This window comes from Mytilus californianus, unplaced genomic scaffold, assembly GCF_021869535.1.
Source record: "Mytilus californianus isolate M0D057914Y unplaced genomic scaffold, xbMytCali1.0.p SCAF_10, whole genome shotgun sequence".
Lineage (NCBI taxonomy): Eukaryota > Metazoa > Mollusca > Bivalvia > Mytilida > Mytilidae > Mytilus > Mytilus californianus.
The window spans coordinates 64,073,924-64,088,912 of NW_026262582.1; the positions used below are offsets into that span (position 1 = coordinate 64,073,924).

General features: G+C 31.5%; 2 protein-coding genes across 7 annotated transcripts in view; one reads left to right on the forward strand and one right to left on the reverse strand.

Annotated features, from left to right (window-relative positions):
* The window catches only part of LOC127719129 (A disintegrin and metalloproteinase with thrombospondin motifs 16-like), a 154,575-nt gene that overhangs the window by 97,932 nt on the left and 41,654 nt on the right, over positions 1 to 14,989 (reverse strand). The window lies entirely within an intron of this gene.
* LOC127718382 (hemicentin-1-like) overlaps positions 1 to 14,989 on the forward strand; it is a 52,563-nt gene that overhangs the window by 34,895 nt on the left and 2,679 nt on the right. For 4 of the 6 annotated variants that reach the window (XM_052224364.1, XM_052224368.1, XM_052224369.1 and 1 more), the window contains 6 exons: positions 164 to 463; positions 5,484 to 5,777; positions 7,182 to 7,241; positions 8,332 to 8,433; positions 12,612 to 12,668; positions 13,268 to 13,316. In XM_052224364.1, the coding sequence (XP_052080324.1) occupies positions 164 to 463; positions 5,484 to 5,777; positions 7,182 to 7,241; positions 8,332 to 8,433; positions 12,612 to 12,668; positions 13,268 to 13,316 (862 nt within the window). The remainder of the gene's footprint in view (positions 1 to 163; positions 464 to 5,483; positions 5,778 to 7,181; positions 7,242 to 8,331; positions 8,434 to 12,611; positions 12,669 to 13,267; positions 13,317 to 14,989) is intronic. The other 2 variants (XM_052224365.1, XM_052224366.1) reach the window with 2 other exon arrangements.

Sequence of the window (14,989 nt, forward strand, 5' to 3'; positions counted from 1 at the left end):
TTCCTTTTACTGCATCATTTGGTTATTTTTTCACATTTCCTTATTCTGTATAATGATCGTCCCCATGAGCTTTCGATTCTGCCATTTGATTAGGGACTTTCCGTTTTGGATTTTCCTTGGAGTTCGGTATTTTTGTTATTTTACTTTTTTTTACATATTTCAGAGTTGCCAACTGTAAGCGTCACACCAGTTTTGCAACCAGTGAATTATGGTGAATCGGTAAACATTACTTGTGGTGTTAACGCAAACCCACCAGCGACAATTGTTTATTGGGAGAAAAAATCAAATGGTTTCATCAAAGTAATGAATAATGAAACTACTGGTACAGCAGGCATTACAGTTGAAAATCCATCGATGACTTTGTTACATGCAACGGATTCGGATTCGGGATATTATAAATGTTTCGCAGTCAATGAATTTGGACTGGGTTACAGCTCATCTGTAAGACTAACTGTCATTGGAGGTAAATAACATTAAAATTAGTATGTGGAATACTGAAGCACATATTTTGTCTGTTCTAAGAATCAAATGACTTCTTGAAACAACAAACTAGGTTAACAAATTATATCCACAATATGCTTTCTTTATACAGTATGCTTCGTATGACTGTTTGTCGTGTATAGGACACCAAGTCTCAACTTAAACTCAAAGTGGTAATTTAAAAAAAGGGTGGAGGAATATAATCGAAGAAACCGAAATGTGATTGAAGGACCCATGGACAAAGAATGGTGAAAAATGTTAACAAATATTTAATCTTAGATGTGTTCTGCATAGATAAAGCATAAAGTCAAATTTACAGTCATTTTGTGAAATTGTTAAAAGATAATGTTATTTTTTTTTTTTTTTTTTAATTTGTAACATTAAGGTTATATCTGTTTCGGCTGGTGACAAATGTATATTTTATGTTATCATGATTATTTTATTCGCGGGGTATGCTCTTTACACATAAACTGCTTCAACAGAGTTATGGGAAACTCGACTGAAAACTAAATTGCATGAGTGTTACGGTCACCATCAAGAAATTGTTGACCGAGACGATGTGTCGGACCCTCAATTCATTAGAAACATGTTTTTGCGTTCTTATATCTTAAGCTACGTGTATCTGTATTGTCGTCTGAGATGTTATTTCACCCAGTGTGTTTTATTCCGCTTGTGCCCATTAGAATGGTTGTGAATTCTTAAGGGGGTGGTGCATGCATAGCAAGAACCTTATCCTGTCGACGCAACGGTTATCTCTCCTCTTGGTCCATTTCATGCAATGCCCTCAGTTTCTGTTTGTTACCTTTACATGTCTCTTCCTAATCAATTGACAAGAATTGAACATCGTTTCAACTATTGTTGCCCTAATTCCTGCTTTTAAAAATCGGATATACTAAGGCCAACGTAATATCCATGAAATCGCTTTGACTCGGTTATTTGTACGTGTAATTGTCATGTTTTAATTATTAAGGAAGTACACTACTAATTCATGGCCCCATTGCTTTCTATGTTAACTTCCTCAATTTCAAGCAGACACAGCTCTTTTGTTTCAAGTTCAAATAAAGTGATAATCATTGCATGTCAAAGCAACACTTTATGGTGTCTTGTACTGGAAAAATCAACATACCTTTAATTGCATATAAGAAAGAACTGGTTCCCGGAACTTCGGATGTACCAAAACAGGTACTTCAGATCTGACATACAGGCAAAAAGTACCCTCTTTATAAAATTTGGTGCAGTTTTTTTAATATTCAAAATTATAAGTCAAAAAGTGTTCTACAATGATCACCAGTCATTCAGCTTTCATTTGATACCAACAATACCTAAATATTCTACATATTTTGAAAGCTACACTCATGCGTAGGAACTATTTTGTGTTAAATATGTACTACTTTCTGGTATGTGCTTTCTGGCCGAGCCGAATTAGTGGTGTTACACCTATAACAGAACCAAACTTGCTATACTGACTTCAGCATCACTTTATTTCATTCTATGATCTATTTCAAGCAATAAAAAACACATAAAGCTTATGTCCAAATACTATTTTACTAATTTTAAGCTCAAATTGGACTGGTAGTAACATATAGGTTATTCAAAGAAAACTGCATATGGATATTATAAATGGCCAATATACTTATTTTATTCTCAATATCATTGTTGTATTTAATAATTTCTGTTAGGACAACAATGTGCTTACCAATAGTCATAATTTACCAGAGTTTGTTCATTTAATAAAAATATATTAGACCAAACCTAAGACATAATTGAGAAAATTGTCCCCCCTTTTTTCTTCAAATTGGAAAAGGGACATTTTTGGTATAAACCATACTTCTGTGGTACAACATAGATTATAAAGAGCAATTTATATATTTTTCAGCTGGATAACTTACTAAACTGGTTCAAAATTGCATGAACAGTGAGATTTTGGAATTCTTATATGAGTATATACCAATTGCCTAGATTGTAAAAGGCTATCATAAGAAAACCAATAAAACTTGAAAAAATCATAGGATTATTTGACCAAGAGCTATTTTTTTACCATAAACAAGTCATTATATACATGTTTTATTGATTGCAATCCCAAATAATGCAAAAATAAGAATTTGGAGTCAAGTCTTAACTGCATGCATGTTGTGTGACCATAAAAGGCTAAAATACCTGATTATGTCAATTTGAGAGCTGAAATTTCCCATAAACAGAATTGTTCTTCAAAAAAAGATGATTAAACATGTTTACTTACATCAAATATGACTTATTTTCATTGGAATAGGTACAACTTCTAAAAATTGAATTTCTGATGATTCTCTGTAATACGAAGTACACCACTAATTCATGGCCCCATTGCTTTCTATGTTAAATTCCTCAATTTCAAGCAGACACAGCTCTTTTGTTTCAAGTTCAAATAAAGTGACAATCATTGCATGTCAAAGCAACACTTTATGGTGTCTTGTACTGGAAAAATCAACATACCTTTAATGGCATATAAGAAAGAACTGGTTCCCGGAACTTCGGATGTACCAAAACAGGTACTTCAGATCTGACATACAGGCAAAAAGTACCCTCTTTATAAAATTTGGTGCAGTTTTTTTAATATTCAAAATTATAAGTCAAAAAGTGTTCTACAATGATCACCAGTCATTCAGCTTTCATTTGATACCAACAATACCTAAATATTCTACATATTTTGAAAGCTACACTCATGCGTAGGAACTATTTTGTGTTAAATATGTACTACTTTCTGGTATGTGCTTTCTGGCCGAGCCGAATTAGTGGTGTTACACCTTAAGGGGTGTTTAACTTAAAATTTTACTATCTGTCATACTTTATAAAAAATTTACACGAGGCTTCCATATATGTGCCAAGAAACCTATATATCATTTAAACATAAGTGTAATGCATCTATACTTGGTGGACGGAACATTGTGTATTACCCTCATAACAAAAAGAACATCCACCTAACGTATTCGTCATCATATATATGGATGTTATGCATTACCAAATCATTGCGAAACCTAACACATGCTTTCGTACCCATCCAAAATTTTTTGAAGAAGTATATTTTGTTTATTTAGATCTATTCAAATATATTAGTAGCATCCAGGTAATACTTTTTTTCCACCACCCCCTTCATGAAACCAAAACAAATGGACTCGATTTTACAAACAACCTTGTTTGGTCTAACATGACACCTTTTAATTGTGTTCTTAGATATTAGTTCAGTTTTGCCAGCCATTATAATGGGTTTATGTTGTACTTATATTGGGTTAATTGAATGCGTATGATATTAATTACATATTGTGTGTAAGTAATCAAATTATTTCAGAGTATATACAAAGTTTGTTTTGTGTGAATTAGTATAAACTTGTCAACCTTTACACTAGCGTCCCTAAAAAGGCGAATAATGTTTAAAAGGATTACACTTAAGCCACAGAACAGCATATAACAACATGGCACAAAGTATAAACACCATTCACAAAATGCACTACACTGATAATTATAGTAAATATAATCAACAATAGCACCGCTGAAGAACTCAGGGATTATTGACAACCGTCGTTTCGCCTAGGTTAAAACATATAAATAATAAATAGCATTCGAAAATGTCACAATGGAGAAAAGGGTGACTTAATATGACTTAGACATGTGGGAATATATATGTTCCTCTGTGAAATAGTTATGCCATTTCGGACAATTTTGCAGTGTATCTTGATGGTATTTTTGAAACCTTTCAAATGGACGACTTAAACTTCATCATTACAATGCGTTTGTTTAATTGTGTTTTTGTAAATATAAAATATCAGATGAAATATGGCAAGGAACGCAATTAATTGAATCTCGTATGAACTGGTATACGTCTATTACAGATGTAGGCAATCACTGAATGTTGCAACACATGAGAGAAAATATGCTATTTTAGTTTGATTAATTTTGGCAAACGAAGTTACATATGGTTAATGATGCAAAGTTATATCTTTAACCGATGTTCATATCTCACACATCCATTTTAACAATGTTTAATATACAACGTGGACAAACCAAATATAAAGAATTACATGAAACAAAATAACACGAAACCAGGCATACCAGGTGCGTTGACATGATAAGAATCCGAAAGATTTCTTTTAGATATGTAAGGACATGTCCTGTAGATCAAACATCTTTGAAAGTTTCTGGCAATTATATTACAGTTTTGTTGACTATGAACAATTTTGATATTTGAAGTATTAAATCAAACGTTGATATGGTGTAGTCATGTCAGGTTTAGACATTTTCATGAGATGTTCAGAATCCTTGGGGTTTTTGTTCTACAGGGTAAAATATGTTGCCCCATATCACCCATTTTCTCATGTGAGACTGCAACAGCCCATAAAAGATCATTTACCAAAATTAAAGCATACTGTATATTTTTTTTTTCTTATGATTGGAGACCCAAATAATGACAATGCTTAATATAAGGTAAATGTTCGAGTCAGCCTATTCCAGTCATTTTTTAATATTGAATATCTCGAAAAGGAGTTCCATAATCAAGCAATATGTTTAGCTTATTTTGTATCTTAAATAATGATTTTAAGTATAAATTTCAAATTCCAGATTTTTCAAATTTCACCTGACTACATCTTTGAACCTGAAAACTTAGCTTTTATTGTTTCTTGTTTACTAATGTGTGTTTAGCTGTTGTTTTAATTTAGATTTTTGCATTATTGACAATGTGTGTCTTATCTTCCTAAAATGCAACATGTTGGCAGATCTTCCAGAAGATTCTGATTCATCTAAAACGCACATCACATGCAGTTACTTACATGGACTCTTGCATCCTCCGAGGATCATAGACCATTGATGAATTTACTTATACAATATTTTATAACTCGTACTATTAAAGTGCGATAAACCTTTCCATCGGTCTTAAATATATTCACCCATTTTGTTTTTGGTTTTTGTATTTAAGTCTCCGATGATTTTAAAAACTGGAATATCTAGAAGCTTAATATTTCATATTATCGCAGGTCTTCCAGAAGTTTCTGTTCCATCTTTGAAATATCTAACTGGTACTGGTCATACAATATCTATTAGTTGTTTTGTGAAAAATACATCTCCGGAAGTTTCAAAGGTGTACTGGAAAAGATATCTACATGGCTCCTCAACAATAATATCATCCACTTCGATAGGAATTAAAGGAGTTACTGTTGAAAATCCATCATTAATAATTCCATCTGCCATGGAATCGATGACAGGCGAATATACATGTTTTGCTGTTAATTCTGTCGGAACTGGTAGCAGTCTTCCTGCAAAATTGACAGGTAGGAAAATTGATAAAGTGAACAGTTGTCCGCACAAGAGAAATCCATATTTGAGCGTAAAATTAGAGAGTAAGCTCAAACCATAGGCAATTACCTAGACATTAAGTTATTGCCTGATATTTTCCGACTATAAGCTTAACTTATGAAATTTGATGAAGAATATTCAACCTATAGCAAACCATCACTTAGGCAAAAAGTGAACTATGAGATTTTTATTTTATCTTCCAAATTCGCATACATTCGGTGAAATATTTTTGACGTAAAGTAATATTTCAATCATATTTCAAATTTTAATATACATTTATTTAACCGATCTTCAAATTTAAGCATTGTTCGTATTCAAAAGAGAGTTAATTCGTGTTTCCTTTTCATTTTCAAAAAACTAATAAGTTCAAAGCAAGTAACTAGTACTTTAAAATGTGATTTTTAGGTTTTTTCAATAAAATTGATGTTTTCGCAATTGTTGGTGTGCCCATATGCCATATATTGCAATGTGACAATGGTCGTGAACTTACAGCATTGCATATATCAGATTTAAAACTAATTTGGTCAGAACTAGTTATCGTTCATTGGAAGACGGGAAGTGATGATAGTCAAACAGAGATATACTTACAAAGTTGCCAATTGTAATCAAACTCGTCGAGAAACATATGAAGTCTGCTCTAAACAATAGTATTGGACGATCAACAGGTGAAAATGCAAGAAAAACTGGAAATTGTGCAATAGTCGGTGCTTTACCTCCGCAACCTGTAATAACAAATAAATTCAAAACAATTTTCTATTAAGTTTACATGTATTTCAGGAGCATTATTCAATGAGTTTTGATTTCAGTTAAATTGTTCAGGATTGACTTTATTTCATGTTGTTAATATTATAAACTTCAGTACGTTTTGGGTTTTTGAATAACGAGTTTTAAACAATGTTAAAGCTTAATTAAGGTTTTTTTTTATATGCATGCAGTCTCATTTACATTTGAGGAATTAAGATTAATGTCTGTACTTATTTTTATTAGGATGTAAGAATGATGCCTAACATCATTTAGGCTTTAGACTTACAACATAGACGTTAGTTTACTGCAAAGGATTTAAGTTTTATACCTACGTTTGTTTTCTTATTGTTGCTAGCATATACCTCTCATTGTACTGTTAATATCTAATAACAAATACTTTACCACTCAATAAAGATGAATAACTTGTACATTTTAGATTAAAGCATTTTTTGTTTACAATTTGCAACATTAATTTTCCATTCATTCCACTTTTTTCGATACAACAGTTATAAATAAATTCTGTGAATATTTCTTATTTATCACTTGGAGTTTTAATTGCATTCCGAAATATTTTTTAAAACAAAATATTGCTCGTTAAAATTTATATTTTAACACGAAATTTTTCTGTTTTGTAGTTACAACCGGATTTATACCAGTTGTCAACTCTGAGGATTCACATAGTATAAAGAGTAACAGTATGTGTTTTGCCTACCATACTTATAATTACAGTAATATGTTTATGATATATCTGAAAAATATAAATGCATATATAAACAAAGCTACCAGATAACACTAATTGCTAAAAAAATATACAAAAAAAAACACTGTCTATTATTGGAAGCCCTTTCCAGACTGTGCTGAGTAAATCCGAACTCTACATTCCAGTACACGTAAGCTGTTTAAGGAATATTCCAAGATGGTACGAAACACCTTGACTAAAATTAATTTGTTCCGTTTAATTTTCATAATTTTCACAAAATGTTTACTTCGACCCTTTGACAACAATATTAAAATGTACTTTATCGGAAAATTCCATTAGATATATAGTAGTTTGACAAACACTACTTTTGATCATTGAGAAGCTAATATATCCTTAACAATAGAAAGTGATTTATACAGAGTTATCTCCCTGTATTTCATGTACCACGTTAACGCACATAACGGTTTTACTTATTTATCAAATACAAAATCAGTTAAGATATACATTCCGAAACTATTGTAAACAAAGCAGCTACAAGGTATTTTTTTTGTAAATGTAAATTCATAATTCGATCAATTATATTGTGACACATTGAAAACTAAGACAAATTCGTAAACCTTAACGACAGAAAAATCCAAATGTACAGTGATATATAAATATTATTACCGATTAAGCATATTCCAGGGTATTTTAGAGCGGTATTGATCTCTTCAAAATTCTTTGTCTTTGTTCTGTTAGGTTTTTTCTTTACTTACGTTCTCGGCTTGCACTTTATTTATCGAGAAAATGCAACTTTGATATATATGTAAAATGATAAAGATACAAGACTTGTCTGTTGTGTTTTTATTATTTATTAATTATGACCAGGCAAACTGTAATTACGAATCGTGTGTCTGTGTATAAGACATTCATGATATTTTCAAATCATATAATATCCAAACTGTAATATGACTTCCATTGTTACCCCTTTCCTCCAAAAATGAAAATTTAAAAGCGAGTCATGATAGTATTCATATAATATTAATAAGTTTTACAAGGTTTTTTCTGTAATGCATGTAAACCTGCATAATTCTATTGCATTGAAGGTAATACAGTGGTTTCAATAACTATAGCTGCGGTTGGTGCAATAGCTGCAGTAGGATCAGCAATAGTAGCTTGTTGTTCTTATAGGCTTAACCATAGGTCTGGTAAGTTAAATGTATTCAACCTTTGATTACGTAGTAGAGTCATTGTATACGCTCTTACGATAATGATATCATTATGTTTACATAATCATAGTTTGATATAAAAATGGATGCATTGTGATCCTAATTGATATTTTGAAAGCTAATTTGCTATTTTTAAAAGGATGTAGAATTGCAATCATACTGAATATGAAATGATCAAATAAAAGAAGTCCTTGTACGTGAACATGTGTTTGCAAGAAATATGATACTGCGGAACGATAATAACATTAATACAAGTTTTTTATCTTTACTTGGTTTGAAAAGAAGCTACAGTGACCTTGAATTATTATTTTTATTTCATTTTTTTTACATTGATACACGAATCGGAAAAATATATAATCGGAAAATACAGAACATCAATTCTTTGCAGTGCATAAAAGAATTTGACACAGTGTTAACACATATCCTTTTTTTCTTTACTACAATTCATGCTCAAATGTTTTAAGTCAGTCATTCTAGTGCCTCTATAATTAATTTTCGATTGAGACATAGATAATGCATATGTTTAGGTCTCTTCTTGTCGTATAACACATCTAGGGATGTCAAGATTGACTAAATGAAAGACCTACCATAAGAAGCTCTGTACTTAATGTATTCTCATCACTCCAATCTGTATTTTACGCCAAGAGAAACTTTAAAATATGCATTATCTAAATTATATACCGTCAAAACATATTATTTTTGGCAATGATTTGCAGAAATGTATCCTTTGTTAAGGATCACATTAAAGTGGATATTCTGTTCTAATGCGCATATGATTAAATACGCCATGCGGCTCATTTATGATGTGAAATAAAAATCACTAATTAATTTAGATATAAACTTTGGAAATCATTTTGTCTAATAAAAGTAGGAAATAATTGCTTCTGCCTTATAACTCTAAAAAAGAGGATAATTAGAAATAAAACCTCAATTTGCAACAACACACGATAACGATCAAATGAAGTAAAGAATTGAGTAAACTGTAGTTTGAATTTTAAAAACGGAAAATAATGACCTTACACAGGTCATTACACAGGTCTTTACACAGGTTATTCAATGCCTTGCAAAGATATAAGAAGATGTGGTATGAATGCCAATGAGACAACTCTCCATCCAAGTCACAATTTGTAAAAGTAAACCATTATAGGTCAAAGTACGGTCTTCAACACTTGAAGCACATTTCAGTGAAACTTGATGTTGTTCGAGTTGTTTCTCCGAAAGAAAGACTTATCGATCTAACAGAAAATAATTCCATAAAGGTATAAAAAACTACTTTTATTTTTGTTGACTCATAATGCAATTTTTTTTTCTGTATATCATGAAGGGTTCTTTTCCAAAAATTATGATTATTTTGAGAGAAAATATACTTTAAACGTGTTAGCATTTTTTAGAGTGTACATATTTCTTTATTTTATTGATTGCTTTCCTTAGTATTCAAATCATTGAAGTATGGTGATTGTGATGGACACAATTTTCCACTCATCTGTTTTATAAAATCGGCTATCTTTAGAACGATTGGAACACTTTCATCAGATTAAAATTTTCGTTTTATCTGAATATTTCACCCCCCTCTCTCTCTCTCTCTCTCTCTCTCTCTCTCTCTCTCTCTCTCTCTCTCTCTTGTGTACAATTGTTTTGTCTTTTTTTCTTTTTAACCATGGTGTTGTCAGTTTATTTTCGATTTATGAGTTTGAATGTCCCTCTGGTATCTTTTGCCCCTCTTTTACACTTGTGAAACGTTGTGTGCTAAAAACTTTGCTGCATCATAAAAATAAAATGTCGGACTTCTATAATCAAACGATTTGTACTTTTCCGGTGCGTCATTTTATTATAATGAAACAACGATTTAGTAATTTATATGAGGTCAAGGTGACATAGTGAAGGTGGATTCGACTGATCCGTTCGATCTGTCAAACAGATTGTCTGAATTAGTCTGACGGATTAATGACGCAAAATTGACTGTTCGATGACGGATTGTTGACTACAGACTGATCGCTAACACAAATACAGCATATATTCCTATTTTACAAATTGAATCCTGCAAATGTTGGATCAACATTACCTTAACCCTGTTCGTTTTGAAATGTACTTCAAAACGAACTAAGACAATTATTTTCCAATATTTTACTTAAAAAAATGATATTTTGCAGTATTTTGGGGGGAAAACCTATATATATACGCATTGACACATGTGCAAGAATGTCAATTTCAGCGAACAATTCATTATATTAAGTATAAAAATTATTGAAGGCAATATGAAAATAAGAATATCAACACAACCACTGTATTTTAGGCCACTGACTATGGACAGGCACTTGTATTTTTTTTTATCAAAGATGGATGTTTTTAACAATTTTATTATATATTTTTAAAAGATCATTATTATGTTTCTTTTAAATTATCAGTTAAAGTTAATCATAGCACTAGTATTAAAACCATATTAATATAAATACATTTATCAATTAAAAGATAAACATGCCAATCTCGTACCTTTGTGTAAATCGATCCATTACAGCAAATGGCCAAGTAACAGATTTTGTAACGATTTGCATACAACTTTGGCTTGTTAAACTGTAATTGCTACTGAAAATTGAAAAAAAAATAATGCATTAATCTCTTTTATTTTCTAAAATATTACTGATTGAAATCTTTCAAATATGTAAACATTTGTATATAATGCACATACAATCGGCGAAAATGTTCTTAAATTCGTCTTCAAATCACCAAATCTCCAATTTCAAATCCATAGATTTTTCTTAAAAAAAAAAAATTTTATTTTAATACAAAAATTTCCGTTTTAATGATATCAAATAATCATATGATAACCGATCTTGGTTTTTGTATATGTACTGTATTAAACATTCTGTTACGTAGTTGGCAGTGAAAGACATACAAAATCGACGTTTAACGGCCTATAACGCGATGACGTTGCGCTTATTTCGACGTTTTGTGGTATTTTTTTCACATAGATATTTGACGTTTTTCACTACCGACTAAGTAACTGATTGGTGTTAATGCTTTTCCTTTATGCATTTTCGGAATTTTATGGTTTGTCTAATTTGTAAATCTAATACCCTTTTACAATTTTTTTTTAGATTTATAAATAACGCAGCTTTGACATATAAAAACAATAATCCATGTTATGTTACGTATACCATGTGAGTGACTCGTGCTCCTTGGAGTCCCTAGATACACATTTTAAAACAAAGTCAAAATACTTTTAAAAAAAACTAAGTATCTTGACACAAAATATAAATGCAAAGAATTGAAAAGAAAAAAAGAAAAAAATAGATCATTTGCGTAGATCGTTAAATGGCCAGGGTAACGGTGGCATAGCAGGCAAAACAGCCAAGACACTGGTTTAAATATGGAAGCTCGGAACTCATTAACACTGACTTACTTATTTCTAGTACAACAGATAATAAGATTGAATAAAGCTTTTACGAATTATTGTATATAAATCACATAAAACCCACCAAATAATTTTAGTTATAAAATATAGAGATCCCCCTTTTTGGTACGTTAATCGTTATTAACATCGTAGTAAATTAAATAAAACATCTAGGTAAATCATGGCTAGGTTAATTTGCCCAAAGGGGATGCATACATTATAAAATGTACCTGTGTTTCACGGACTGCGGCGTATTTGGTTTTCTCTGTTTATTTGCTTGGTATCTCAGATCATTAGGTCACTGACGTCAATAATTCTACTAATGCAAATGGCGGCGATTGCAACTGTTGACGTTCTGTCAAGTCGGAAAATGGATAACCATTCAAACCTTACACAAATGAAAAAGAAAGGTACTAAAGCGGGAACGTGAGAGTAAACAGACGTTGTGAACTGTCGTTCAGTAAGGGCACCATCCATGGTCAAACAGTGAAGATGAACTCTATATCATTATCCTAAGAGACCTTACTAACAACATGAACAATATTTACATACAATAACAATAAAAGTATATGTAATGTTCATCAAATGTCTTTATATACGCGTTGGCTAACAGTAAACGACGACCGTGAAAGTAGAAGTGAGTGTTTACTGAGTACAAACCTACAGCCTACCCCATAAATCGTAACACTATTAAACAATATATGACGCGTTGCTATATGTATGTTATATAAAAAAAAAGTAATCTATCTACTGACATTTGACATAGGAAACCAGTCAGAGTCCCAACAGCCATCTTCATCAACTGAACTCAATGCATCGACAGGTTTAGTATTTCTACACTTTTGAATGATAGACTAATCTTTGTTTTCAAAGTTTACAAAAGCAAGAATATTTGATACACATATTTATTGAGTTAGAGTTAGATAGCTTTATTGACACCACACAAAAGAATATACATTATCTGTCCACGGGAGTCGATGAAAACATATGTTTCGAATTATTCAACTTTTCGTCAAAGGTAAATTCTCATAAAATCACCTAATCGATGCTAAATGGTCCCAACATAGGTGTGGTGACTAATATTCGTGTTATACCTTGATGGACGCAAACAACAACCAGCGCTATTATAAACTCACCAAAGATGCCAGGTTTAATTTGGTGCACCAGACACAAATTTAGTCTACATCAGATTCGTCAGTGACGCTTTAATCATAACAGTCAATGCATAATCAATAACAAAGATTAGAAGCATTGAAAAGAAGACATTATTTAAGGTAGTGCTCAATTTAGCTAATGTCAAATCTGCCTGTAAGTAGTTAAACGTACGTGTAGCGAATTATTCATTTTATAAACAGTTAGATTTTAATTTACTGTTAGTGAGTTGGTATTAATAAACATTTTAACGAAGTGTAATACTTACAGCAGGTAACGGAGATGTTGAAAACATGAATAACAGTAGACAACAAATACGGTATGTACTTCGAAATATTTGTGCGTTTGATTAGTAGTTTTATAAACAGGAATTTTGAAGTTTTCCTTTTAAAAATCGAATCATTTTTATTTTTCAGGTTCTCTCTATCTACCATAGATTTTACATAAAAAAGTACCAGAAAACTAATTTACTTCGTTTTTATGGCAATCAACGCTGAGTAACATTTGGTGCCATTTGTCTAGTTGTTAAAGTAGTTTTATGGTTTTGATGAGTTTCAGAAAAATCGAAGATCAAGCATGCCAACCCAATGTAAAATAGTTGGTGGTAACAGACAATTGCTATTAACATGCACGATTGTAGTGGCCTATTTTCTCCTGATTCAAAGAGACATTCAAATTCATAAGTCGAAAATAAACTAACAACTCCATAGTATTAAAAAGGACCATAATACAACTAACAGTATACAAAACGCAGCATAGAAAACTAAAGACTGAGCAACCCAAACCCAACCAAAAACCGGTGGTTATCTCTTGTTCTCCGGAAGGGAAAACAAATCCTGCTCCATATGCGACATCCATCGTGCAACACCAATAAAATACGTTGATAATTTGAATCAAGTGATAAGGCATGACAAAAATAGCGGATTGGTAATTGACTATTATCTCACTCTAAGACATCACCAAATTATTAAATCATCGACATAGTAAATAATCTACCCTAACCCTGAAATTTGACTGACTTCGAAAATTCGAATTATTTCAAGACAAAGAATGAATCGTTTTAAACAAAACTAGCGGTGATGTCAGGTGATCCGGAAGGATAATCAAATCCTGAATCTGTAGTATCCTTTTTAAATCCGATGGTATACTTTCAAGAGCAACATGGCTAGTTTCATCTAAACAATGTAAATGACGCAAAAAGTAAAATAATTCAAGTCCCTCATCAGATGGCAAAATCAAAAGCTCAAACACATCAAAGGATGGAAAACAACTATCATATTCCTGACTTGGTACATGCATTTCCTTATGTAGAAAATGGTGGATTAAACCTGGTTTTTAAAGCTAGCTAAACCTCTCGATTGTATAAGAGTCGCATATAATTCCATTACATTGACAACAATATGTGAGCAAACCAAACAGATACTTATTCGAATTCTTCAAATATCTCATATGTTACACTTTGTTGCATGCTGCCATATCAACAATCAACAAAAAGAAGAAGAAAAAAAACAATAAAAATAGGTCGAAAAAGACAAAAACACATTCTTGAACAAAATGGACGAACACACACTAAAAAGTGAAGAAACAAAACACCCGAACTCCAAGAAAAATTCGAAACGGAAAGTCTCATATCAAATTGCAAAATCAAAAGCTAGAACACATCAAAGGAATGGAAAACTACTGTAATATTCCTGACCTATTACAAGCCTTACCTTATTTAGAAAAAAGTGTGGATTAAATCTGGTTTTATAGCTATCTCAACCTCTTGTATGAGTCGCATAAAATTCTATTATATTGTAAACAATGTGTGAACAAATAAAACAGACATAATAGATAAAAATGTTTAAAATAGGGATATAATCTGAATCACTATAAAAAACAAATAAATATTTCAACAAAGAAAACCAAATTGGCACATAGACAAAGCACATAAACATGTCTTACTGTGCTGCGTACAATAGTATGTCTATCAATAATTATAACTTTGCCATA